Raw genomic sequence first — 13,363 nt, forward strand, 5'->3', positions numbered from 1 at the left:
ATGTGTGTCTCAACCAGGGTGTGCAGTATGCTCATTTGCTGAGATCACTTCTAAGAATGCTAGGGAATTAGAGTTAGACCACAGTGATTTGTGTATGATCTACAGGTATCTTCTTCTTATTGCTACCAGACCTACACACTGTTACACCCACAGTGGTGTTTACCTGGTTATTGTGTTTCTTCTTAGGTTTACAGGCACTGGACAAGAAAGGGTCAAGTGATACATACCGTTACCTTTTTTTTTTTTTAAATTTTCCAGCAATTTTCTGGAATTAGGAAACAATCTTGTATGTAAAATGTTTATTAACTTAGCATTATACCTTACCTAAACAATATAGGGATTGGACTCAAAATAGCAGTTTCCTTCCTTCTACCCTTGTTTTCTCCCTCCCTTCAATCCTTCCTCCCTCTATTCTTACACCCCTACCTCCCTGCTCCTTCTTTTCTACCTATATCTCTACCTATCCACTTATCTAACTACCTTAGGAAGGCTTTGTTCAAATGAAATCTTGTGTGCAATGGATGACAGTTAGAATACAACTGGAGTACATTTTCAAATATTTCTGATATGTTTGTGTCTCACAAATGCACTGTGTTTTTAATGGGATATGACAACTTTGGATTGATGCCACATTAACAACAATAAAAACATCATAAAACTCTTAGATATTCTATTTATTTTTATGACTTTATAAAAAGAAGTTTAATAGAAATATGTAGGAAAAAAACCTACACAACTTTAGCTGGGAAAATAAAACCATTTGATATCCTAGTTTGTATACTGCTTCAGCTTTGCAGAAAAAAATATCAAATATATAATGAGAAATTCTCATTTCATTTTTCATTTAATCACTCAAAAAAAAAGATAAAATGTCTGTTGGCTATCAAGAAAAATCCAAAAAGGTATACAAAAGAAAATAGCAAAGATCTTTTGAGAGAAAGAGGCCTTCAAAATGAGAAAAATTTTACAGTTGTAAAATTTATCAAGATTCACACATTGCAAATAGAAATGCTTTTCTGTATTCAAATTAGTGGTATGAATTTTTTCCCATTACTCAAAAGAACTAGTTCAAATAAAGAAATTCCATTGCTGACAGAACATTTTAAAATTGACAGATTTTTAGTAAGATGGAAAATGTAATAGCTGAACCAATCTCTCAAATTTCTATTCCAAATTCCATACTTTAAGGATATAAACAATTTAAGAAACAATCTGGGGAGTGTGTTTGTGATCTGGGATGATTTTACTAATTCAGAATTTTTCATCATAAAGAAAACAATGTTTTAGTTTTCTTGTAACAATAAGGCACATTTAAAAAAAATGTCTTTAAGATTCTTTCCAAAAATTTATTCTACTATCTCATACAGCCTTCTCCATATCTATCTAATAATTTTCATAGTCAACTCATGTTAATTCTAAATTAGCATGTGTATTTCTAAGCTGTGTTCTCAAAGTAGGCTTGTGTAACATTAATAGTTCGTAACTTAAATTCCTAAATATCCTTAACTCCTCTGCATGGGAAAGTGAAGTGTACTGCAAATAGTCCTTGAATTTATTTGAGCATCATGCATGGTAACCTGCAGTTTGTTCAGTATTGTGGCCTTGTGTGTATGTGAACCATTACATTTTCAAATTAAGTAAATATTTTTGTAGTTAATAAAATATTTTGATTATTGACTGCGTTGTACCTTTTGGTAATTTTATAGTTCTCAATCAACAGATACTAAAAATACAACTACTATACTGTGGGAAGTCTATAGGAAAAAATGTTTATGGTAGAAAAGTCTCTTCCTATTCAAAAAGGTTAGGGACCTCTGTCTTAGAGTATTTATTATATGTATGTATGCATATTTGACAACTAATTATACATCCAGTCACTTTCTGGCTTTTTCCTTGACTAGGTGAGCAAAAATATATAAGCAAAGAAAATGGTGAATAATATATGGATTTGATTATTAGCTTATAAAATGTACTATTGTAAATTGCTGTATCTTAGATTATTTCAATACAGTTCATGAAGCCTTTTTGTAACAATCTGGTTGAGGAGGAATTTAGAAAACTATTAGTTTTACTGTTCTGTCTACTCTTATCAAACCTACTCCTTCTGAAAATGAAAGATTTTCTTTTAGAAGAAAGCAATTTGTGTGCTAAATATATTCCCTAATGAAGATGAGTAAGGAAAGCACTTGTTGACAGGTCATAATGCCCTTTCTAATTTTGCTTACACAGGAACCCCTTGAAACTCAGAGTTGTAATTAAAAAGATTAGGTTATACTGGTCAAATGGAATTTATAGTGATAAAGTTATTAGAGATTTGACTCAATACTGATTTCAATCCTTGAGGAAAATTGTAACATTTTACTAAATAGGTTCTTTAAAAAGTACCATTTCTCCTGTGAAGAATCTTCATCTTCAGGCTATTGTGGAAATACTATAGACTTTGCAGTCAAAGAAATCTGAGTTCAAATCCTCTCTACCATAAAACAAGTGGTCTTAGGCAAGATTAACTTCTCAAGACTTGATTGTTCCAATGAGTACACTAATGCCTAGGTTGTGAGGTTCTCATGAGAGTTAAATGGACTGACATATAGACATTGTCAGTATGGTAGTATGTAATTAGAAGCTGTTTTTCTATAGCTCTTGTGTAATAATGGACATTTTTAATAACAATATTATGTGTAAACCACAGTTCATCATTTCTACTTATTTAAAATATTTATTTTTAAATAAACTGTCTTTTCACTTCTTTTACAGAGGTATAGCTGAATTTTCAACATGAACTAGGAATAATATTATTGATTTGCTAGGTGTACTAGTCCTTGCAGACTTTCATCTGATAGTGTTGGAAGAAGAAAGATATGTTTCTAAGATACAAAATAATATAATACAATTTTTAGGATATATCTATAGAACTGCCATCATGATAATTACTCATTACATATTTGCACAAGAAAAGGAAGCAAATAACAGAAGGACTTCTTAGTGGTACATTATTAATAGGATCAGTGGTCTTCAATTTTTGGAAGTAGGGTTTAGCAGAAAAGTGGAAAACTATTATACTGAATCATTTTATTCTACTAAAGTGGATGAAATGCATCAGGTTTTACTTCAAGTAATATGTGCAAGGCCACAATTGTATTATGCCTTATTTTGCTCAGAATAAAAAGCTGCTTTGTGCAAAAAGTAGCTCAACACTTCAAAGGAAAGCGCTGGTTTTATTAAACACTGAAGTGATTTATCCATGTCTGTTCTCTAATTCAATGACTATAAAATTAAATGCTGTCACTAGAGCAAATATTCCATCCTGTATTCTGAAGTTGAATCTCATACTATATTAACCATATAGGGACATTTTCTCTTAAATTTTTACCTTTTTTGGGAACATGAACATGCTTTAAAATATTTTGTTATATGTTATATGAAACTCCTCACCACCCTTATTTAAAACCCCTTTATGACCCTTGGGTACTCTAGTAAATAGTATGGGATGGCTTTACATTAAAAAAAAAGAGAGTATTATGCAATGTAATGATTTTAGGTAGGAAGTGTTTATTATTCAACATGTAACTGGTAAAGTGGAATCTGTTACTTTTATTTCTGTTAAAGATAGATTTTTTTTTTTTAATGTCAGGATTTCAAGACGGTTCTGCAGAAGAATGTTGTGGCTTATGTTAGTCTCCACAGTCCTGTAAGCGGTAACTCAAGTCTCTACTCTGTAGCTTCACCATCTCTTCAGCAACTGGTAGCTGAGGTAAGATGAACCACTTTTGAATAAAATGATTTTGCAAAACTGCCTTTTTCTTTATAATCTGGCATTTCTTGATATTTTCATTTTTTTTAATATGCATAAAACCATCCCTAAGTGTTTTTTTGTTTTTTTTATATATTTATTTATTTTTGGCTGCGTTGGGTGTTTGTTGCTACGTGTGGGCTTTCTCTAGTTGCTGCGGGCTTTCTCTAGTTGCAGCAAGCAGGGGCTACTTTTCGTTGCTGCATGCGGGCTTCTCATTTTGGTGGCTTCTCTTTGTTGCGGATCGTGGGCTCTAGGCGCATGGACTTCAGTAGTTGTGGCATGTGGGCTCAGTAGTTTTGGCTCGCAGACCTTAGAGCGCAGGCTCAGTAGTTGTGGTGCACGGACTTCAGTAGTTGTGGCATGTGGGCTCAATAGTTGTGGCTCACAGACCTTAGAGCGCAGGCTCAGTAGTTGTGGCACACGGGCTTAGTTATTCCTCAGCATGTGGGATCTTCCCAGACCAGGGCTCGACCCCATGTCCCCTGCATTGGCAGGTGGATTCTTAACCACTGCACTGCCAAGAAAGTCCCCCTAAGTGTTTTAAGGAATGATCTATTGCTGATTTTTTTTTATCATTGTCCCTTCAACCAATGTCCTATGTTCTGAAGTTCTTCACTTTCTACTCTCTTATGGTTATAGTTGCAGGCATGAATCTATAGAGAATGTGTGTAAAAGTGTAAATTTATTTCTTAAAAATTGAATTTAGTGTTTAAGTTCCCAATTCTGCCAATTTTGGCATGTTGTGGTAAACTTGGTTACTTTGGGATTTCTTCTCCTTCATTCATGTTTTGAGTAAATGTGGAACCTGTTCTGTCTTTTCAACTACACTGTAAGCCTCCTCATAGCAGGACCTGTGTCTAATTCCTAGAATATCATGAGAAGTAAATTCAAGAAACTTGGAAAATATTGTTTGCAGAACATTTATGGAAAAGGAAAGCATGTTTTTTTCTACAAAGTAACAAAAAAAATTATGCAGTTTGTGATAATGTCTTGCTAGAGTTATCTATTTTTTAAATTTAGTTACTCCTCACCTGTTTCAAAGAAATTTTCAGAACATCTTTCCTATTTATTGTTAGAGTTCACACTTTTGTTTCTGCATTCTTTTTATGACTTTCACTAAAATGATATGTATTATATCTCAGAATGAAAGCAATCATGCCACGACTGCAGGGTGGTTTTCTCCCAACCCCAAGGGCTACTGGTGTATATTAGAAAATGACCTTTTAGATACCCACAGAGTGTCCAGTATCACAGACACTGAACTAGAAAAAGAGAAGGATAATGAACGGTGCTTTGGATTAGCCATAATTCTTGATTGAAATGTAATGCAAACTAACATTTTATGACTTTCATAATGTATTTACTAGTTTAATAATTTTCACTGACATTTCCATATGTAGTATAATAAAGAAGACATTATGAAAGATGAAATAGATAAATCTGTACATTTAAGATCAGCCAAACCCCAGTGTGCATGCATGTAATCCAGAACTGTAAGTGAGTCTCTCCTTCTCTTTGTACTGCTTTGAAATCTCTGACTTTCTTACATGTCTGGAAAAAATGTCAAAAGAGGAAAGTCAGCTGCCGTTGTCTCCCTTGGGAAGTTAAGATATTCCTGAATAGGTTATCAGGAAGAAAGAAGTATGAGCTCAAGTATCCAGAAACTAGTGAGAGTTTAAAAATGATTTTGCCCTTACAGTTTTGTCTTTCAGAATATCATAAAAAATGGAATCACACAGTATGTAGCCATTTGTGTGTGGTTTATTTTACTTAGCATAATGACTTTTAAGATTTACCCATGTTCTTACATGGGTCAGTAGTTTACAGCATCTTCTAGAACACTAAGGAAACAGTCAGTAATAACTAGATGAGTGTAATATCTTTGGAGCTCTCCCTCTGGTTTGATATTCTAACTTTGGTTTTGAAATGAAGAGAAATTAAACTATTCACATAAGAAAATAAGCCATTTCCCTGAGGTGAGTCCACTAAATTTGAACTAAATCATCCTGAGTGAAAAAGATGGAATCTTTGGAAGATTGAGAAATGTTTAATTAATCTAAATCCACTGCAGTGGATTATAGGTTTTTCTTGGGATTCATGAAAGCTCCACTTTCAAAAAAAATTCCTGAAGAACAGTGAAAAGTTGATGGTTACCAAAGATGGGTAATAGGAACAAGAGAGTTCATTGTACTGCTCTCTCTTTTGGGTTTATTTGGAAGTTTTCATTATAACTTGAAAAAAGAATCTCAAAAATACTTAAATTTTATAAGTTACAACACTAATAAATTAGTTTGTTTTCTGAAAGTAGCAATAATCTACCAGTGACTTACACACTGAATGGTAGTAAGGGGCAATAACGAAGGCTTTTATTTTTATTTATTTTTTTTTAACATCTTTATTGGAGTATAATTGCTTTACAATGGTGTGTTAGTTTCTTCTGTATAAGAAAGTGAATCAGCTATACTTACATGTATATCCCCATATCCCCTCTCTCTTGTGTCTCCCTCCCACCCTCCCTACCCCACCCCTCTAGGTAGTCACAAAGCACTGAGCTGATCTTCCTGTGCTATGTGGCTGGACCCCACTAGCTATCTGTTTTACATTTGGTGATGTATATATGTCCATGCCACTCTCTCACTTCATCCCATCTTACCCTTCCTCCTCCCCATGTCCTCAAGTCCATTCTCTACATCTGCATCTTTATTCCTGTCCTGCCCCTGGATTCTTCAGAACATTTTTTTTTTTTTAGATTCCATATATATGTGTTAGCATACAGTATTTGCTTTTCATAGGTAAAAAATCCTTGACATTGATCTTGGCGATAATTTCTTGGATAAGACATCAAAAGCATAGGCAAAAAAACTGAAAATAAACGAGTGGTACTACATTAAAGGGCCTCTGCAGAGCAAAGGAAACAGTCAATAAATTGAAAAACAACCTACAGAAATGGAATAAAGTATTTGTAAACCACATATCTGATAAGGAGTTAATATCCTAAATATATAAAGAACCCATAAAACTCAAGAGCACAAAAGTGAATAATCCAATTACAAGTGGGCAGAGGACCTGAATATACCTTTTTCCAAAGAAAACATACAAATAGCCAATAGGTCTATGAAAAGGTGCTCAACATCACTAATCATCAGGGAAATGAAAATTGAAACCACAATGAGCTATCTCCTCACACTTGTTAGGGTGGCTATTATAAAAAAGACAAGAGACAATAAATGTTGGTGAGGACGTGGAGAAAAGGGAACCCTTATATGCTAGTGGTGGAATTAAAATGATATAGCCATTATGGAAAACAGTAAGGCAGTTCCTCAAAAAATTAAAAATTAAACTACCATATGATCTGGTGATCCCATTCCTGGGTATATATCCAATAAATGAAATCAGTATCTCCAAAGGATGTGTGCATACCCACATTCATAAGCATTATTCATGCTTATTCATTATATGAAAACAACCTCAGTGTCCATCAACAGATGAATGGATTAAAAAAAATGTAGTATATATTATAATGGATTTTAAAAAATGTAATATATGTAAAATGGAGTATGATTGAACCATAAAAAAGAAAGAAATCCTGCCATTTGCAATAGCATGGCTCAGTGTGGAGAGCATTATACTAAGTGAATAAGCTAGAAAGAGAATGACAAATATTCTTTGGTATCAGTTATATGAGGAATCTTAAAAAAAAAAAAGATTTAATGAAAACAAAAGAATAAAGTGGTGGTTGTCAGGTTCTACGGAAAGGGGGAAATGGGGTGATGTAGGTCAAAGGCACAAATTTTCAATTATAAGAAGAGTAAATTCTGAGGATCTAATATACAGCATGGTGATTGTAGTTAATAATACAGTATCGTATGCTTAAAAGTTTTTGAGCGTAGTCCTTAAGCATTCTCATCACACACACCAAAGTTTTCTATACTAACTATGTTAGGTGATGGATGTGTTAATTATCTTGATCTTGGTAATCATTCTACAATGTGTGTGTTTGTCTATATGTGTGTGGCATATATATATATATATATATATATATATATATATATATATACACACACACACACATACATACACATATACACATCACATCATTAATTTGTACATTTTAAATATATACAATTTAAAAATTTGAAAGAAAAAATATAAAATGAAGAATCTAAATAGGATCTTGGTAAAAGTAACATAAATGTTTGGACTGAAAAAATATGGTTCTCTGAAACAAAAGGAATTTGATATAATAATAATGTTAAATAAATGCTTAAACAATATGTAAATTAACTTTGCTTTAAACTAGTATTTTCCAGTAAAAATGTATATACATCTTTTCCCAAACTTGTTTTATTCTGGAACCTTTTTCCTATAGGCATCTTGTGAAAATGGCCACAGTTGCTGTTGTAAGCAAACCCTATATGCACCTGAAAGTTGGAATTTTAACAGAAACTTACATAAGTGTTCAATCTCTTCACTTTGAAAATGGATTTCTTCAAATGGCAAGATCTACAATTTGCATACACTTTTTCAGAAATGCACTTCTACATACAGTGCTGATAAGACTTGAAGGCATTGGTTATTCCTTCCCTTTGATCTGGAATTTCACCTGCAAATTTTTAGCCTTAAGTATCATACAGTTTGACACTAATCTCACAGTTACTACTGTTAACTATATTTTTAGTTGCAAAATTATAATTTTAAGACCAGGGTGTTAAAAGAAATTGAACAGCAGAAGAAATTAAGCTATTTTAACCCTGAAACAACAGTCCTCCTGAGGGCCATGATAGCAATTTCCTGTGTGTCTTCAAGGAGTAGAGAAATCATTTCAGTTCAGCCTAAGGAAGAATTCTCAAATAGGATAAATTATCTTAAGGTGCTCAAACACTGTGCAGGTGTTGTGAAGGGGGATCAAACATTTTTATGGGTGGCTGTTCCAGCCAGTCTTAATTTATATAGTAATTAACTTGTGAATTCATCCTTTATTTATTTTTGTACTTATTTATTTGTTAATTTGGCATCATAATATATGAGAACCTGCAATTGGTTTCCTAAGCTCTGCTGGTTTCTAGGTTGTTAGCTTTCATGTTTATTGTTTACTTATCTGTGTTGTGCCTTTACAAATTCTGGCCATATGTCTCTAAGCCATGTATAATAACAGTTGGTGAATATAAGAGACCATGACAATTTTAAGTTCAGTCTTGATGTTTACAACTGTTTTCTGAGACAGTCTAAGTAAATAAATATGGAGGGTAGCTGTAGATATTCATCTGTGATAACCATGTCACCCTGAAGCATCTCCAAGTTGTTTATCTGTGGCAGTCAATGGTAATTACAAAAAGAGTTAAAGGTGGCAGTAGCTTAGATGTAAAATTGAAATAGATGTGAAGCTAGAGAGGATTATAAAGAAAAGCAATTTTAGAATCACAGCATCAAAACTAGTACCCTTTTCCACAGCACCCTTTTTCAAGTAAAGTAACCCAGAATTACTTAGTTTGAAAATTTTAGAAATTGAATGAAGGATATTAATTTATAAATTATGTTGTACATGAAGTCCAATCATCTTTGAAATAGAATGACATTTTTCTAGCTGTGTATAGAGTATCATCCAAAATATTAAGCAAATTTCAATAATATTCAGTAGGTAGTTATTGGTTAAGAAAATAATAAGGTATTGCATGATCTCAAAGGAGTTTATATGCTCTAGCTTGGTAAAGGTCCACAAGGGTGATTGACATTTTCACTCTATCCTAGAAGTAGGAATTTGATAAAAGAACTATGTACATTACAAAGGATTCCCTGAGAACTAATGTAGCTCCTTTTATTAGCTTATTGTGTTCTTTGTAGATAGATTATCAACTATATATGGACAAAAATAAAAATGTACTTAATAATCTATTATTTTACTATCCAGAGAAAACTACTGAGAATATTTTTCTTTGTGTAATGTATGTAGATATATTGTTACCAAAAAGAAACTGTCTGCTTTTTTTCTCTTAATAGATGATAAATAGCTTACATTTCCAAATATATATAGTAATATCATTGGTACGTGAGTGAATATAGATGAAAGTGAATATAGGGAAATTCATTGTAATATACTTACACCTTCTCTGTAGGTTTGAATTTTTTCAAAATAAATTTAATTAGTGAATGTATATTATTTCATTACATAGATATATTACCATTTGCTAACCAATTCCCTTTTTTTGAACTTTTATATATTGTTAAAAGTTTTTTTAATTGTTTACCATGCTATTATACACATAGTTGTACAAACCTCTTGCCCTTTTCCAAAGAGTTGCTTTATCAATCATTAGACAACTGCAGTAACAGAACGCATTCTCTTTAATCAGAAGTAGGTTTTGATAGGGAATTAGTTGTTACGAAGTCTTTGCGAGGGCTGCGAGAGCCACCTGTAGGTCTTCCAAGCATGACTCACAGAACAGCATGGTCATAGAGACCTTCCAAGGGCATTGCTACCTCTGCATGATCAGAAAGCTTGGGGATCAAGAAGCTACTGCCCAAATTGCTCACTGTAGAACCCAGTATTTCTACTAAGGCCCAGCAAGCTAAGTCATTGGCTTTAGAACCACATTGCCTCAGGCATACAATACAGGAAATGTTGCGCCCTAATTACCAGGGATGCAGTGCCAGCCCACACCTCTGTGACTATCCTATCACAGTAGAAACAAACACTGTCTTATGTTCACCTTACTAATTCCACGCATGCATGTGCACATGGCAGCTAAGTCTCAGCAAGTTGTAAAGTGATCATTAACTTCCCAGTCTCTAGTAATGCAGTAGCCAATCTGCAGTGTTTTACACTTTCCTAGTATCAATTCCAAAATATGAAACTTCTGGGTCAAAGAATATTAGTTTATAACATCACAGCAGTATCCTGAAATGCCTATTCATTTTTTTTTTTTTTTTTTGCGGTACGCGGGCCTCTCACTGTTGTGGCCTCTCCCGTTGCGGAGCACCGGCTCCAGACGCGCAGGCTCAGCGGCCATGGCTCACGGGCCTAGCCGCTCCGCGGCATGTGGGATCTTCCCAGACCGGGACACGAACCCGTGTCCCCTGCATCGGCAGGTGGACTCTCAACCACTGCGCCACCAGGGAAGCCCACTAGAGTGCCTATTCTTGTATACAGTCTTTCACAGCATTGTGTTTTAACATCTTTTTTTTTATTATTTGCAAATATGATAATCGAGCATGGTAGTATCTATATTGCTGTTTAATTTATGTTGTCTGTCCCTGATTGTATGAGGAGAGGATTACATTGTTAGAAGGTTGGGTGAACAACAGTGTACATCACAGAGAAGTTCCTGAGATATAGACAGACACAACTGTCCAATGCCCAGTTTTCTGGTTCAAAGGGGTCATAGATTTGAAGCATTATCTTTTCCTTCAGATCTTTACTCACATCACCTTCTGAGTTAGAAATTCCTGGCCTCATATATTAAATATGAAACACCATTCTGACATTTTATATCTCCTTATACCTCTATATTTTCCTCTCTAGCACTTATTAACATATTATATAACTAACAGTTTTGTTTATTACCTCTTTCCTACAGTAGAATATAAACTCCTTGAAAGTAGAGAATTCGGACTGTTTTGTTCAATGCTGTATCTGGCAAGTAGAGACCATTCAATACTATATCTTAAATGAATAAATGAGTGGATAGATACTATGTTTCTTACATGTCCTGTTTTTATTAAGTAAAGCATGCATACGGGACTTTTGCTTCCACTTAAAATGTAAAAAGTTGCAGGGGACCATTGCTCCCACCCTAAAATGAGAATAAGTGAGACAGGTTACAAAAGCATAGTTTCAAATAATCTTTTAGAGATCTGAGATGCAAATAAGCCTAAATAAACTGAAATCCAGAAAGCTATGAGTCCTTCCTAGGACTTATGGCAGAATGACAAGATGAAGAGGTATCATGGTAAAGAGAGATCAGAAAAACTTCTAATGAACTTAACAGACCCCCTTGGGATGTCATGATGACTTAGAATCCCTACAGCGTCAGCCACGGAGCCAGTATCAGCCACCGATTCTTCCCCATAGGCCTTCACGGAGAACACAGAGTAGAACACCAAGAGGCTGGAAGCATGGAAGATTAACTGCAAGAAATCTCTCTGAAACATAAAAGGTGTTCACCAAGTATAAGAACCAGCTGTTGAAAGCTGGGTTAGGTTTGCTCAGAGAAATCCTTCTGAAGTGCTTCAGATCTGTACTGAGCACATAGAACTAGCCACCAGTGGTTGCGGACAAGGAAGGATATCTGAGAAAAATTCCTCTGAGGCATCCAGCATTTTACTGGGTACAGTGTAAGTCAATGGTTGCTGGAGATGAGTGGGGGAGGGTAGGTAAAAGAAGAAAAATCCATTCCAGGTACTCCAAGTCATCAATAAGTACAAGGCAGTAGCTCACTGAAGTTTAGAGCAGGGCAGCAGGGCAAAAAGAAATCTCCTGAAGTTCAGAAAACTAGTCACAGGACCGTAGAGCAAAGGTTACTTCAAGCAGCCAAAAACAAATCAAGACAAAACCAAACTGACATTTAGGCTGTAAAACAGAGAGATCACGCATGCTTTGGAGTACTGGCCGCTGGATATAGAAGTATCATCGGAGTCACATCAGGAATCAAATCTCAGCATGGAGTTTACCATAAATTACATTGTTAGCATAAACTGTAATAGTTTATGACTTGAGACCTCAGGCATACAAAAAAACACTCTTAGCAGGTGGACTGTTCCAAGGGCTCAGAGCTCATCTCTCTGCAGTGGCCAAAGCCCAGTCCTAAAGACCAGCCTTTTGGGGAATGTGCTAGACTTGAGGAAACCAGGCCTGCTGAGTTAACCCTTAACTCTTTCCCATGCAGAAATGTTGAAATAATTTCTTCACACTGAAAGGAAATGATTTGCAGGGAGAAATAGAGAGCACCCAAAAGGTAAATATAATTGGTATTTAATGAGCAAATGTAATAGATACATGTATTTTTAAATTTTATATATACCTGCTAGAATGGCTAAAATTAAAAAGACTGTCAACACCATATATTGACAGGGCTTTGGAGCAACTGGAACTCTCGTACTTGGCTGGTGATCACATAAAACGGTACTACCTCTTGAAAAATCAGTTTGGAAATTTCTTAGAAAGATAGACATGTATCAGCCATATTACCCAGCAATCCCAAGTCTAGGTATTTATCCAAGAAAAATGGAAAATACAAAAACATGCACAAGCATGTTCATGATAACTTTATTTATAATAGACAAAACTGGAAACAACCTTAATGACTATTATTCGGAGAACAGATAAGCAAACTGTGGTTTATTCATACCTAGTAACAAAAAAGGAAGAGCTTATTGACACATACAACACCATGGATGAATCTCAAAATGTTATGATATGCGAAAGAAGCCAAACACAAGAGTACATTTGTAAAATTCCATTTATACAAAGTCCTAGAACCAATCTATGGTGAAAGAAATCAGAACAGTATTCACCTTTGGGATTGGAGTACCATTGTAAATGTACTCAGTATAAATCCTAAAAAAAAAGAAATC

At 34.5% G+C, this 13,363-nt stretch overlaps 1 protein-coding gene across 1 annotated transcript in view; it reads left to right on the forward strand.

The window, feature by feature from the left end:
* NAALADL2 (N-acetylated alpha-linked acidic dipeptidase like 2) overlaps positions 1-13,363 on the forward strand; it is a 1,061,651-nt gene that overhangs the window by 667,143 nt on the left and 381,145 nt on the right. Inside the window, exon 9 of the mRNA XM_033429498.2 lies at positions 3,632-3,751. Coding sequence (XP_033285389.1) covers positions 3,632-3,751 — 120 coding nt within the window. The remainder of the gene's footprint in view (positions 1-3,631; positions 3,752-13,363) is intronic.

The sequence above is a fragment of the Orcinus orca genome, chromosome 5, assembly GCF_937001465.1.
Source record: "Orcinus orca chromosome 5, mOrcOrc1.1, whole genome shotgun sequence".
NCBI classification, from domain to species: domain Eukaryota; kingdom Metazoa; phylum Chordata; class Mammalia; order Artiodactyla; family Delphinidae; genus Orcinus; species Orcinus orca.